This window comes from Sinocyclocheilus rhinocerous, unplaced genomic scaffold (genome assembly GCF_001515625.1).
Source record: "Sinocyclocheilus rhinocerous isolate Xijiao unplaced genomic scaffold, SAMN03320098_v1.1 scaffold1156, whole genome shotgun sequence".
Lineage (NCBI taxonomy): Eukaryota > Metazoa > Chordata > Actinopteri > Cypriniformes > Cyprinidae > Sinocyclocheilus > Sinocyclocheilus rhinocerous.
In genome coordinates this window covers 516,487-530,871 of record NW_015630041.1, presented here as the reverse complement: position 1 = coordinate 530,871, position 14,385 = coordinate 516,487, and the positions used below count along the sequence as shown (strand labels likewise).

At 37.7% G+C, this 14,385-nt stretch overlaps 1 protein-coding gene across 3 annotated transcripts in view; it reads left to right on the top strand.

Annotated features, from left to right (window-relative positions):
• Positions 1 to 12,729, top strand: part of sptlc3 (serine palmitoyltransferase, long chain base subunit 3) — a 23,913-nt gene extending 11,184 nt beyond the window's left edge. The window contains exons 7-13 of one of the 3 annotated variants that reach the window (XM_016552083.1): positions 2,518 to 2,623; positions 3,612 to 3,831; positions 5,437 to 5,563; positions 8,817 to 8,952; positions 10,240 to 10,369; positions 10,933 to 11,064; positions 11,328 to 12,729. In XM_016552083.1, coding sequence (XP_016407569.1) covers positions 2,518 to 2,623; positions 3,612 to 3,831; positions 5,437 to 5,563; positions 8,817 to 8,952; positions 10,240 to 10,369; positions 10,933 to 11,046 — 833 coding nt within the window. In that variant the 3' untranslated portion in view covers positions 11,047 to 11,064; positions 11,328 to 12,729. Of the gene's footprint in view, positions 1 to 2,517; positions 2,624 to 3,611; positions 3,832 to 4,296; positions 4,407 to 5,436; positions 5,564 to 8,816; positions 8,953 to 10,239; positions 10,370 to 10,932 lie in introns of all 3 variants that reach the window. The other 2 variants (XM_016552082.1, XM_016552081.1) reach the window with 2 other exon arrangements.
• The last annotated feature ends 1,656 nt before the right edge of the window (positions 12,730 to 14,385 follow it).

The window sequence follows — 14,385 nt, the reverse complement described above, 5'->3', positions numbered from 1 at the left end:
TTTATAAAAGCTGTGCTTTAGGGAATCCATAGTGGTTAATGGTATTCTTGTGTAGCTACTGGAAAACTAGTCTGCATCTTTCTCCAGAGGCTGGATGAGAATACATGATGCATGAATAACAAAAGCTTGAATGTACTCTGACAGTGCCATGTAGTAGTTGGTTGTGAGTCCTTACGGCAAACCCGGGAGACTCCATGTGCAACTCTCTGACCTGAAAATGGTCTTGATAAAAGTGACAGGAGTTTTGCAACTCTACTCCATCACCCTTGGCTGCATTTTTCAAATTAAACAACAACAAAAAAAAAACTTTATTAGCTGGTTCAGGTATGTTTAATTATGGTGCGAACTAATGCTGTGTTCAGCTTCCTCAGAAAATGCAAAAGAATGCCGCTTGAAGTTGGACTTTCAACTTGGAAACTCGTGCTGAGATCCCCACTTCTGATTTTGTCAAGATGCGGGTGCATGACGTAACATTAGTGGATATGTTGAGTTTAATGATAAACATTTACTTTGAAGCAAATAAAAAGCATAATTGGGTCAAAGTTCATCATTACATGATAATCCAACCTGTTTTGCAAGCATTTGCAGAGACGGGTGTAAAATACGGTAAATGTTCTCCTCTGTTGATACCTGCAAATCAATTTTGGCACTGCATAACAACAACTATCATCCGCATTTTAGTTGTTAGAACACGTTTGTTGACAAATACCTACCATGTTACAGTAACAGTGCCATTTTAATCCTTTATCCGTCTTAAAATGGAAAAGAGCTTAAATTGTGCACGAAGGTAGATTCCAAAAACAGGTCTAAGCATTATTTATCTGTTTCTCTGAATGATTGCTCATTCAAAAAACACATCTGAATGCAAACAGACTCAATTTGTTTAAATGCCCTGAACGTGCTGTTGACATCGGGAATATTTAGGCCTTTGTTTTAGTTTTTTAGTTTATCAGTTACGTAAGGACTTGCTGAAAGACTTGTATTTTCCCAGAGGAATGATGCCAGCTGTAAATATAGTACACCGAATAAAATAATGGATTTTTGTAGTTTCATTTGAAAGCTTTTGCACATTTTTTTGTATTACAAACATAATTATTTTGTCTCAAAGTCTCTATAACCTGGCTGCCAATACTGTCATTGTCACCTTGAATAAACTGGTGACGGCATAACACACATAAACAAACATCTAAAGTATGTCCACACACAGTCTACTTGCCATTCTTCTTTGTATAATTGTTCTTGGACCTGAAACCTTTTGGCGGATCTGTTTAGGTGAGTGTAGTATTTCAAGACTGCATGGTTAGTGAAAGCAGGCCGTGTCCACATTGGCCTTCACTGGCCTAAATACGTCCACCTGTTTGAAATGAGGCCACTTTAATGAGAGACTATATGGAACATTCTTTTCTTTGGGCTTTTTGTCACTTTTTATTCATAGAGACAGCAGAGAAGGCAGTAAGTTAATAGGGTAAAAGAGGAGGAATGGGATCAGGATGTAACAGGCCAGAATCAAACCTGCATTGGCTTTCAAAATCTTTAATTTTGCAGTTCAACTCTGCCATCTGTTGGCCAGTTTGTAGCGTTGCCATGTCTGGTTATTATAAGCGACTTTAGGCTAGTTGTGTTTTTTTTCGAGCTTATTTGCAGAATACAGTCACACATTGTGGGCTTACACAATTAAATATGGCTGATTAATAATAGCGTAGTTGATATCCCAGTGTGCTTTCAGAACTTACTTTTACTTAACATTGCTATTTATCATTGCAATGTATTTCCCCTTTCTTTGAATGTTTCTGGCTTTTCCAGCCCTTCCCCTAGGATGCAATTATTGGAAATGCTTTTTTTTTTTTTTTTGCGGTAAGATGCAATTTAGCCTTGGTTAATGTTTGTTTTATGCAAATATATGCTGTAATAAATCACATCATTGAATTCAAGCAAATTCTCCTTGATCCATAAAACCCTCACACTCGTAGAAACACAAAAACTATTTAGGATTATTTCAGTTCGGTTGGTCACTTATTTTGGGTTTATTTTAGCCGACCATGTTCCTCCTTTTCCTAGTGTCTCAGTAATTTGACACATTCAATTCTGGTCTCTCAATTCATGCAGCCTCTACTGAGCTGATGAGATGTGCTTTGCTGGGGCGTCTCTACAGAAGGAGGGTTAAGAAACACTGTTCTGTATATCCAAGAACAAAACTTGTTGGCCACATTCAGAAGAAGCATCTAGAATGAACATGTTGGGTTGTTCATAATTTGTAAAGGAGGTTAGTGATGTAATATTACGGCCATATATATTCCTAAAGGTGCTTTCATTGAACCAAATTTCCTCTTGTGCTCACGAGTGGCAAAAGAAAAAACAGCTACTTGGTGTTTATAAGTGTATCTTTCTCACTTTGCTTTAGGAAGACCTAAAAATAAGTAGGCTTTTGTTTGGTTAGGGTAAAATACCAACTGACAGTGTGTATTTATTTTAATACCTGATTGTGTCGTAATGTGCCTGTTTTGTGTTTGGTTACAGACATGCAGAGTCTAGAAAAGCTGCTGAAGGAGGCGATTTGCTCAGGTCAACCTCGTACCCATCGCGCCTGGAAGAAGATCCTCATCATGGTGGAGGGCATTTACAGGTCAGAACATTTGCGAATATTTACATTTCTGTTCACTCCAGCCTTAGGGTAAGCAGCTACATCAAATGAAAGAGGACCATTTACATTCATAGAGGACCTTTCCTACAAAAGTATAGCTCAGGTTGCTTTACAAAGCAAAGCAAAAAAAGTTGATTAATTAAACAATTACTATTATTGTTGGAGAACAGCTAAAACAATTGGATTTAATAACTGGTGGCACCTATTTTGGAAGTTAACGAAAATATCTGCGCTTCTTTATCAGTCTTGTTTGTTTGAGGTTTTCTAATGTGTGATGTCACCCATTTGAACACTGCCTGTCTGTTAGTTTACTGAGGCCAAAGTCTTCAGTCATGGTTGTGTGACTGACCCTTTCCAACCTCGTGAGCATCGATAACCCTTTTTCTGAGGTCATTTATTGCATAAATCGGAGCTCATTGTGCTTTGAAGTGAACACTGAAGGTTCATGAACTTTATATATGAAATTCATGCATGATTATAGAAGTTTATGAATGATTGATTAACTCGCAACCACTGTACAGGTAGCAGATAAAAGTGCCTATTGCCATCAGTGAGAGAGGACAGCTATTTCAATTATATCTGCCAAGTAGTATGAGACGTTTTATGTTTAACAAATCACTTACAGCACCTTTAATATTAAAATACATGAAAGTTGTTGGTTTGCATTTTAAGTTTAAAATATTAAAGTTTATGTATTATGAAGGTTAAAATGTATTTAAAAATGAATTCTATTCAATTTTTAATGTGTGTGTCTATTTTAGTATTATATTGTATATTATATAATATTTTATTATATTATTTTATGATATATTTAATATTATATACAATAGTAATACATTTTTTAAACTATTTTAATAATTAAAAATAATTAAACTTACATATTTGCCTTGTGTTTACATGTCGACATGCTATGTCCATACTCTAATTTTTAACACATCCTAACTGAAATGTCTTTGACTGTTTCCTTCAGTATGGAAGGCTCTCTAGTCCGGTTGCCGGAGATCTTAGCATTAAAGAAGAAGTACAAGGCTTATCTGTTCCTCGACGAGGCCCACAGCATTGGGGCCGTGGGGCCCACAGGTCGAGGAGTTACAGAACATTTTGGGATGGACCCCAATGAAGTGGACGTTCTGATGGGCACCTTCACTAAGAGCTTCGGGGCTACTGGCGGGTACATCGCGGGGAAAAAGGTAGGCATTATTATATAAATGTTACTTTTGATCAATTTAATGTGTCCCTGTAAGTATTAATTTCTTTAAAAAACAAATCGTTCTGACCCCAAACTTTTGAACAATAGTTTATAAATCAATTGTTTTCAGCTATTTTTGCTTCAGGAGTCAGATTTTTACATCAGAAACATCGACCACTTACTGATTATTTATTTTATTAGGGCAAATACAAATGTTTGTAGATAGATAGATAGAGTAAAACACATGCCCTCAGCAGCAATAAGGACACTGTACACAGTGGGAGGTTCGCAAAGAGAGCCGCCAAACGGCTCCAGTAGACTTGTGCCTGTATTCGGTAATGCGATATATCACGGTAATGAATATGCACGATATTGTTATCGTGGGCACTTCTAAATACCGTGAATACTTATATATTACAAATTATTCCGAATTTTGAATGCATTTTAAGAATCGTGGGGCCCACAGGTCGAGGAGTTACAGAACATTTTGGGATGGACCCCAATGAAGTGGACGTTCTGATGGGCACCTTCACTAAGAGCTTCGGGGCTACTGGCGGGTACATCGCGGGGAAAAAGGTAGGCATTATGTAATACCTTACTGTCAGAGCTCTTTTAAAAAGGCATTTCCTGAGGCAAAAAGCAGCTCAAGGTTTTACATAAATTTGGAGCGTTGAGCTGCTATTTGTCGTTTGGTGACGCTCGTGGTACAGAAATGACTTACGTCACCTTTAATCAGCATGCACACCATTCTCCCTTCCCTTCTCTTTCAAACTCACACACATGGTCTTGTTTCATGATGTGAAACTACATATGTTCTCCAAATGTCATTCACGGTCCTGTCACACCGCCTTTCTCATCTCATTACTCCATTAAAAAAGACCACTTCACTTCATAACCACATCACGGACATGGCAGTTGATTATAAAAGACTGAAAATGAAAAAGACTGCAGGTTTTTTGAATTACACATGCTTTGGAGAACAGAGGTGGGGAACAGAGAGAGAGAAAGAGAGAGAGAGAGAGAGAGAGAGAGACCCCATGCATGTGTTGTGTAATATTGAGAATTTAATAAGGTGAGACTGTTTTTATGGGACAAATCAAAATTGCAGGTTTTCACAGGATGCTTCCAAACATGGTACTTGTCTATAATGTATACTACCTTTTATAAGTTTGGGGTCTGTATGATTTTTTTAATGTTTTTGAAAAAAGTTACTTAAGCTTACCAAGACTACATTTGTTGGATCAAAAATACAGTCAAATCAGTGATATTCTGAAATATTATTACCATTTAAAATAACTATTTTCTATTTGAATACATTTTAATTTATTCCTTTGATGGTAAATCTGAATTTTCAGCAGCCATTACTCCACTCTTTAGTGTCACATGATCATTCAGAAATGTTTGGTGAATTGGTGCTTGAAAACATTTATCATCAATGATGAAAACAATTGTGCTGCTTAATATTTTTGTGGAAACTGGGACATGGAATAATTCGGACACGTTCTCTTAACTGACTTATCTTATGCTGTTTCCACAAAGCTCCCAGAACCTAAAGCACTGCAAATCTTTATTCCTTTAATGATGGACGTGTTGTGTTTTTCTGCAGGAGTTGGTGGATTATTTGCGGAGTCACTCTCACAGTGCGGTGTACGCTACTGCCATGTCCCCACCTGTCGTGGAGCAGATCATCAGGGCAATTAAATGCATCATGGGTGTTGATGGCACGACCGAAGGTAAGCAACAAAGCACTGTATAGACATAGAAGCAATACTAAGATGTAAAATCATGAAAGGGAATGGCCAACTTTTTTTAGAAAGTCACATGACTGAAGACAACAGATGCACTACTTTACACTTGATGTGTCAGAGGACGTTGAGACCCAGATTTCAAACCAGTCAGTCATTCTAATATCGAAAGACACTGAAATTCTCCACCCAACACTTCTCCTTAAATGTGGGGAATCAGATAGGGAAGAGAATCACATGGATTTAATAACCATATAAAATGAATTTCACTACAGTGTATAACTCATGAAAAACAGATTTTAATAAAGCAATAGGACTGGCTTAAAGAGTCTTTTAGTCAAGGAAAGGTCACATATTTCCAGGTATTAGGAGTCAGCAGAATGGCACCAGATGTTAAAAGGGTTTTTCCAAGCTGTCTTCTGTTTTTGATATGCATTAATCCATATATTTATGTTTTTAGAGAATACATCGTGTTTCATTTTAGTTTCGCTGCAGTTCACACCATGATAGGAAGGGATTCAGTCTGCATTGAAGGGCAGAGTTAAGTTTCAGTCTTGAAAGCTTATGTGCAACAAAGCTGAACTTATTTGATCAAAAATACAGAAAATACAGCAGCTATTACTCCAGTCTTCAGTGTCACTTGATCCTTCAGAAATCATTCTAATGTGCTGATTGCTGCTCAATAAACATTTCTTATTATCAGCGTTGAAAAGTTGTTTTTTTGTGGAAATTTAGATAAATTTTTTCAGGATGCTTTGATGAAGAGAAAGTTCATAAGAACAGCATTTATTTGAAATATAAATCTTTTGTAACATACAATTCTTTACTGTCACTGAATTCAATGCATCCTTGTTGAATAAAAGTATTAATTTCTTTAAAAAAAAGAATACTTTTGAACGGTATAGTGTAAGTCAACAGAAGAGCAATTAAACTGGCTAATAAAAACATTTTTACGTATAAAAAGTAAATATGCATAAAAAATAAAGAGTTGTGGAATCATGCATATATTTATAAGCAGGACTGTTAAAGCAAAGCCAAACCTTTTAATTCAAATTGAGACATGGATATAATGCAGAGTTAATTAACTAGCTAGCTGTTTCAAATAAACAAAGGGACAAAGGGTTCTAGTCCAAACTTGTCCGAAGAGAATCTCTCTAGGCTGTTTGAACACTGTGATGTCTATATCAGACTTGGACAAGCCGCCCCTGGGTGTCATTACCAGCATGATGTGCAGCTCTGTGGAGGGTGAGTCACACTGATCTGAGAGTTCGCTTTACAATGCTCCATCCCTCTCTGAATACAACACAATAGGCAACTGAAGACCTGCCACATCTGAACTTGTACCACGTCCATGACTAATTGTTTGGTTTGAGCTTCACCTGCTGTTTCTAGAGTTTGCCAGTGTTCAGTTGAAGAGTTTCTAATGTAATGAAAGTTAAGAGTGTTTGTTTTCATTCTGCTGACATGAGGTCTTATGTGCTTGGCTTTACAGCCCACCTCCTTTTGAAATACCTGCCAATCGGTTCACAGGTAATTATATGCAAACATGCTGTTGTTTTCCAAAAACTCAGGCCGTGGTGCCAAAGAGAGCTGGAGGTGGACCTGGCCAGCCCACAGAACTGCATGATTCACACAATTAAATATGGAGGAGGGAATGAGAGGTAGACATAAACTGAACAAGACAGAGAGTGAAAAGTATTGATGTTCATTGAGCTACTGATGTGTCTCTAATCGCATTAAGTTGTTAGAATTATCTCTTTGTGGTTCGAACCACCAAAATTCAGATTATTGGTCCAGAGCAGTAACCTCTACGCTGCCGCTAACCACATGGTACCATTTGCATCTGAGTCCATGATTCTCAGTTTACCCCAGTCTCCAATTGTGTGCCAAATCCATTGTATCCTATGTACAAGCCAAGAGTGTCTTGGCAAAGGATGAAATTTGTCTACCATTCAGCCTGACAAAACAAAACCAGCTGGTACGGTTTTTCACATCGACTGACTCCACACACACACACACACACACACACACACACACACATATATTATGAGGCGTTTTGAAGAGAGTACAGAAATGAGCCTCAAAATGTAATGAAAACATATAACGTCTGTAATAATTTATTGTTTTGCTGTTTTCTTCCTGTTTTTGTTTGTTACTATGTTTTTGGATTATTTTATGAATGGGTCTGTTCTGTCTCATTTAACTACTTAATGGTCTTAATGAGGGGCTATTAAAAGAGCGATCCTGGGATTTGAACGGCAGAGCAGATGATGTCATTTCCCGTCTCCTCTTTTGGGCCCCTTTCCTAGTCTTTCACATACAATCAGCCTATATCCTAAAGGGAACTAATAGTTGTTTATAAACTCTTGTTGATTATACTTACAGAAAAAAAGGTGAAATGTATACATTCTAGTATGTCTAGGAAAAGGAAAGTTAAGGTATTGTTAGTAACTGCTGGTGGTATGGCTTTATGCCACTACATTATGTTGCAATTCCTTGGCCATTTTCCCAGTGTTTTCAACCATATTTAAGTAGAACAACTATGAAACTTGCAGGCAAAGAGTGTAGTCAAAAGAATTGGAAAGAAGTGGGCTAAACTTGTGCCAGCTGTTTTTAGGACTAGTTTGTAGACATATTTGTTCTATGGTTTGCCTGACATGGTCTGTTTGGCGTTCATGCTACCGCAGAGTGGGCGCAGACTTGTCTTGAGAGCTACAAATTACTGTAGAATTACTGTGACAACAATTCAGTGAATAACCAAATTACCATCAGATTCAAGCAGCTTATGTTTATGCAAAATATCATGAATAAATGATAAAATCATCACAGTCACTGCCTTCAGGTTGTGGGGACAGTTGGGAGGCAGGTGCATAGATGTGCTGCTTGTGATGTCACAAAATGGTAAAGTTTATGAATATTAATTAGGTTATGCACAAATAAATTTAAGATGATATTTTACTGTTTTGGTAAATAGTCTATATGTTACTGCTTAAACTAGTCTTACTTTAGTCATCTAAATTTTTTTGATTAGGACTGGTCATAAATTTCAGTGACATAAAAAGGTAAATTGTTCTAATTTTAATCTGAAAAGTATTATTTGCACTTTTCCTTTTGACCTGTGCTTGCTCTGTTGTAAATCATGATCTTTACTTTATTGTAGACTCACATTTATGTCTGTCCTTTTACAATGAAAGCTAACAAATTCTCCCCGATGACGCCTCTGTCTGCATCTCCCCTGCAGGCCAGCGAAGAGTTCGGCAGCTGTCTGAGAACATGCGCTACTTCAGATCTCGGCTGAAGGAGATGGGCTTCATCATTTATGGCAACCAGGACTCTCCAGTGATACCGCTCCTGCTCTATCTACCTGGGAAAGTTGGGTAAGCAGCTCCCCAAGCCAGCGACCCATTCGGACTGCCAATTCTGGCCGCGTCCAGTTTGCACAACATGTTTAAAAGAGCATCAGTTTACACTACAGCATCTCCAGGCTCACATTTACACAAACCCTATTTAGTCCATTTGAAAACCCGCAGCTTAGATCGCTGGGCCAGCAAGAAGCAAAATATTATGTTTCTTTGTGAGCCTTTTTCGCATCTGTGCGTCTTCTTTGTGATTAAGGACAGTTTCCACTATCTGGACACTACAGTAATCCTCCTTTGAACTTGTGAACCTGCCCATATTTCGGGCTGCCAATAAAACAACAATGCGAGGCCTACATTGGGTTACAAAGGTGATAGCCTTGAATGCCATGTGGAAAATGTACTGACTGCTTGAGGACACCCCAACAAAAGCTGCAGTCATCTCCACTGGTCCAAAGAAGGCGATGTGGTCTTTTCAAGAAGACGTTGGACCGTAGCCATCTTGGATGGTCTAGTTGATCCATGAATCAGTGGTGACGGAAAAAAACAAGAGGCAGAAAGAAAACATGACATGCGAGAGGCTCATCACTGCACAGGCGTTTCAGCCTCCTCCAAAGATAACAGCTTCCTGGCACACCAACAAAGACGACGGCAGCTGTGAGGCCTTTTAAATCCAGCTTTCACTCTCCGTCGCCGCTCTGTTCTCTCGCTGCTGTCGTCTCTGCTGACAAAGTGGAGGCCTACTCTCCTCCTCTCGCTCACAATCTTTTCCTCCTCCATTATACCTTTCCTTTTGCCTTTCTCTCCCTGTCAATCCATTTATTTTTCTCCCACTTGGCTAATGCAAATGACAGCCCAGCTGTGCGGTTTACAATGGATTTCCCTTCACTCAAAGGGTGAGGAAAGGTAGCAAACTCTGAATGGGAATCTCGACAGCTTTACCCTGCATAATGTTTCTACTTTAAGTTCTAGTTAGGCGGTGTCTTTGTGATATCTAATCACAGTCTCAGTTTGTAATGAAGATTGTCATACTAAGAGCACTGATAGCATCTGGAAACTTGAATGCATAAAAAGTTTTTGGAAACAAGCATTAAGGCATGTACTGCTTTCAGGGTTAGCGTGAAAACCTCTGCCTGTTTTATGCCATCAATCATGACATCAATGCTAAACATACCTAACAAAAAAAAACCTGAAGATGCAAGCTGTTCTAGAACATTTGAATGCTTGGCAGTAGTACATTGCTGGCGTTTGTGTGTGTGTAAACTTCGCTTAAAATCCATAACAAAGTTGTTAATCGTCTGCACACAGGGCGTTCTCACGGGCCATGTTGAAGAGGAAGATTGGTGTTGTAGTTGTAGGTTTCCCGGCTACACCCATTACAGAGGCCAGGGCTCGCTTCTGTGTGTCTGCCGCCCACACCAGAGAAATGCTCGATAAGGTAATAAATTACAACACCCAACATCTCACAGACCTGTTATGGTATTCTTTAGTTTTTTCTTAAACTGTTAGTGTTAAACAAGTCTAGTGAAATGAAAATGAGTGTTCAGGCAAGAAGAAAAATCTAAAACTCTTTAAAAAGCTAAAAATCTAGTATATTTCCAAAGATTTCTAAATAGGGATGCACAATATAAAAAAGTCTTTGATATAGTTTATATATGATATATGATTATATGATATAGCAAGCTGTACGTGATTGGTTCACTAAAAAGAACCAGCTCAAAAAAATAATTAGTCATGATAGAATGGGAATCAGTTGGACTACATGGTTGTGATGCATGAAACTGATTGAACACCTATTCAATTTCTTTTAAAACCAATTTATTTGATTTATGGCACTATTTTTATGATCCAAAGCAGGTTTAATGCTTCAAACATGGCACTGGAATGTGCCACAAAAGTGGAGTAACTCATCTCGGATATATTCCCAATTAAAAAAAATTAAAAATTAAAATAGCAACCTCTGAATATCTTAGCCTCACATTTCACTCCATGTCCTTCCAGGTTCTCCAGAGCCTTGATGAACTTGGAGACCACATCAGGGTGAAGTTCTCCTGTCACAGACCTTCTCATCGGCAGGAGCTGTATAATGAAACAGACTTTGAACTGGACAGCTAATCACTCATCGTCAGCACCGTGAGTGTGATGGTTTGTCCACATTGAGGGACTGCCAAGGTGTGAATACCTTGGTCATTTTTAGAAGAAAAAGTGTCTTGCTGTTCCGCACAGGACAATTCTTTAAAAAAAAAAAAAAAAAAGTGCAGTGTTTATTGCTTTTTCAGGTTTGTCCTGCTATGAGGCATGGACTTTTGTATTTATATATTGTAAAATCATATTTAATTGTTTTTTAACTGCCATTTCACAGTTTTGTGAAGTTTTTAAAATTATTTTTTCCTCAGGGGAATGTGGGAAAAAGGGAGGATCCGCGACGGCTGTGTTTATAGAACATATATCAAAAGCTGCTCTAAATATATCAAACAATTAACTCCCTTAACACTGACCTACATCAAAACTAGCTGCGGATAAGAAATCCCTTGAAGTGGCCCTATTTTTTTCATCCTGCTGCAAAGATAGACTGATGAAAGACCTCCATTTTGTGCTGGATTATGTGTTTGTGTGGTCCACAAGTACATTGATTGAAAGAGATTGAACAAGGTTGGGCGTTTCAGACCCAGCGCAGCTCATTCACAGTCGTTAAAACATTCATGCATTGCATCTCGCAGATCCCAGTCCTGCAAATTTACGCTGATAGGCATTTATTAGTATTTTTTGTGCAGGAAACTACTTCTAATCTTAAAACAGTAAAAAGCTTTTATGGACTGATTGTACTTATAAATGTTTGCTTGGAAAGTTTAAAAAAGTTTTGTGTCATTTGTTTGCATATTTCGGATGCAGTACTTCTATTCATTTGCATGATTTTAGATTTTTATTTCACTCATATTTCAAAATATGAGAAATCAAAACATCTGGTTAACTAGGACTGGGAACCAAGAATAACTTCTAATTCAAAAACAGTTACACTTTTCAAAAAACACCGGTCCGGACCCACATGCAGCACAACTGGTGTAGGCTGATCATTACTGAAGAATTTTTTTCTTTTTAATGAATCAAAGCTCTGATTCTCAAATTGACTTAAGATATTTTTAGTGAATCAGTACCATACATTACAACCAATACAGTCCCAACTGATTACCAAACAAATGACTCTTTTGAGCCAGTTCTTTTTAGTGATTTAAACACATACAGCTTACTGTCTCATGTTATGTTATGCTATTCCAAAGTTCAAAAGTACTTTGTTAATTGAACCATTGAAAAATCTGATTCATTAAGAGGAATCAGACTCAGAACTTACAATTTCCATTCTTAATTATGACATGCACCTCCACATTCAGATGGTCTCCATAGAAACTCTATTTACTACAGTGAACACCAAACATATAGTAATTACCTCTGTGACTTTCATATGCTACACAATTATTTGTGCTAACAAGTAGTGTCTGCACATGTTTTACCAAACTCTCTGCTTTGAATAAGACAAAACTTAATTGTTACGTTTGAAAGAGACGCAAAATCGCTGTCTGAGCACTGGAGCTCAACATGCCAACTATGTTGCACACGGGCCAATATTCACCTTAAACTAGCAATTAGTAGAGAGATGCACATTCCGCAGGTGTGGAGTAACCGCTTGATTAATGCTGGGAGGAATCAAGACAGATAGTAAATGCTGCAGACAGATGGGGTCTAGTCTACACTTGTTTCACTCATGTTTGAAACAATGTTTGTTATTTTAAGAATACCAACACCATAGTGATGAAGAGGACTAGACTCATTGCACAATGCATGTTTTTGATTTCAGGGATACAGTGGGGGTAATTGTTGTTGCACTGGAAAACATTTGCAAATAGATGGAAAGCAACATTTATCAACCAAGGTTGTGTTACTATAAGAGATGTCCAACACAGCCATAATGGCAAGCTCCTCTGCCTGTCAGAAATTAACTTTTTTTATTAAGGTTTTTTTTTTTTTTATAAACATTCAGTCTCTCATTTTATGTATATATACACATTACCAATGAAAACTTGTGAAATATGATTAAATATAGCAATTTAAAAATTATTTCTATTTTAATATATTTTAAAATGTAATTTATTATTTTGATGGCAAAGCTGAATTTCCAGCAGCCATTACTCCAGTCTTCAGTGTCACATGACCCTTCAGAAATCATTCTAATATGCTGATTTGATGCACAACATTTCTTATTATTATAACTGCTGAAAACAGTTGTGCTGCTTAATATTTTTGTGGAAGTTTTTACCGCCATTTGTGATAAACTGAATGCATCTTTGCTGAATAAAAGTATTAATTTCTTCAAAAAGAAAAAACTGACTGACCTCAACATTTTAAAAACTTTTGGAAATATATACCAATAAATATTAGCTACACATTCATCAGCACTAACTATTCTGACAGCTATAGGTAACTGCAATATCTGCAGAGGCACAAAACTACAACTAGATTGACCTAGAAGAATGATATATTCTGAAATATATCAAATATAGGCAACAGGTTAAAACTGTGGAGACATTTTAATGTCTGTTATTCTTAGTGACATTTTCACCCCAAACCCAGGTTAATATCTGACCCTGTTGTGAAGAAATGCTTTTTGAGAATTACAGCATCCAGCCTTCACTATTGTCTTTGAGGTGGTGTGGTGTAGTTGTAAAAGATCTGGGTCAGCAACTGAAAAATCTGAACCTTGCAAAGGATGACTCATGAGCTATCACTTCTGCAAGGTATGTAAACCGAGATGAATGACTTATTCTTTGATTATTGACATTCAGAAATTCTAACAGCCCAACTTGGGAAAAAATCCTTGTTGTTTATAGGAAAATCAAGGATGGACACACATTTCAGCAGAAGAGCACAAACACACACGCAACAGGATGGGCCTCTCTTCATCAGTTTACCCCCACCCTGTGTGTCAGAGGGTCTAGCCGGTCTGGAGAACAGATGTCAAGTCTCCTTCCATCACCTTTGCTACCAACACAGCAATGTGCTGCTCCAAGAAAACATCTGTCTAAGCACTGACCATCAGCAAAAGGGCCCCACGAATTGGCTCATCCGCCCTTTGAAACTTGCAAGTCTGTGTGCCACTCTAACTGCAAAGGTATTCTGAGCCCTGCCAGATTCCTCTCCCTTTTTCTACTTGATCAACAGCACTAAATGAGATCATTTTGAAATGTTACTGAGGTGTGAAGTGTAAAATTATTATTTAGCTCTGCATACCACCTTTTCATCGATGCAGATTTGTATGCTTAATTAGAAGGTAGACAGTCCAAACAAACATCTTTCAAAGTTCAAGTTTTTTTGAAAAAACATGAACCGCTTTGAACCACGCAATACACAAGTTCAGGACAAGAGCTGCAACATTTGTCGCACTTTTTTTGATGTGAGCTC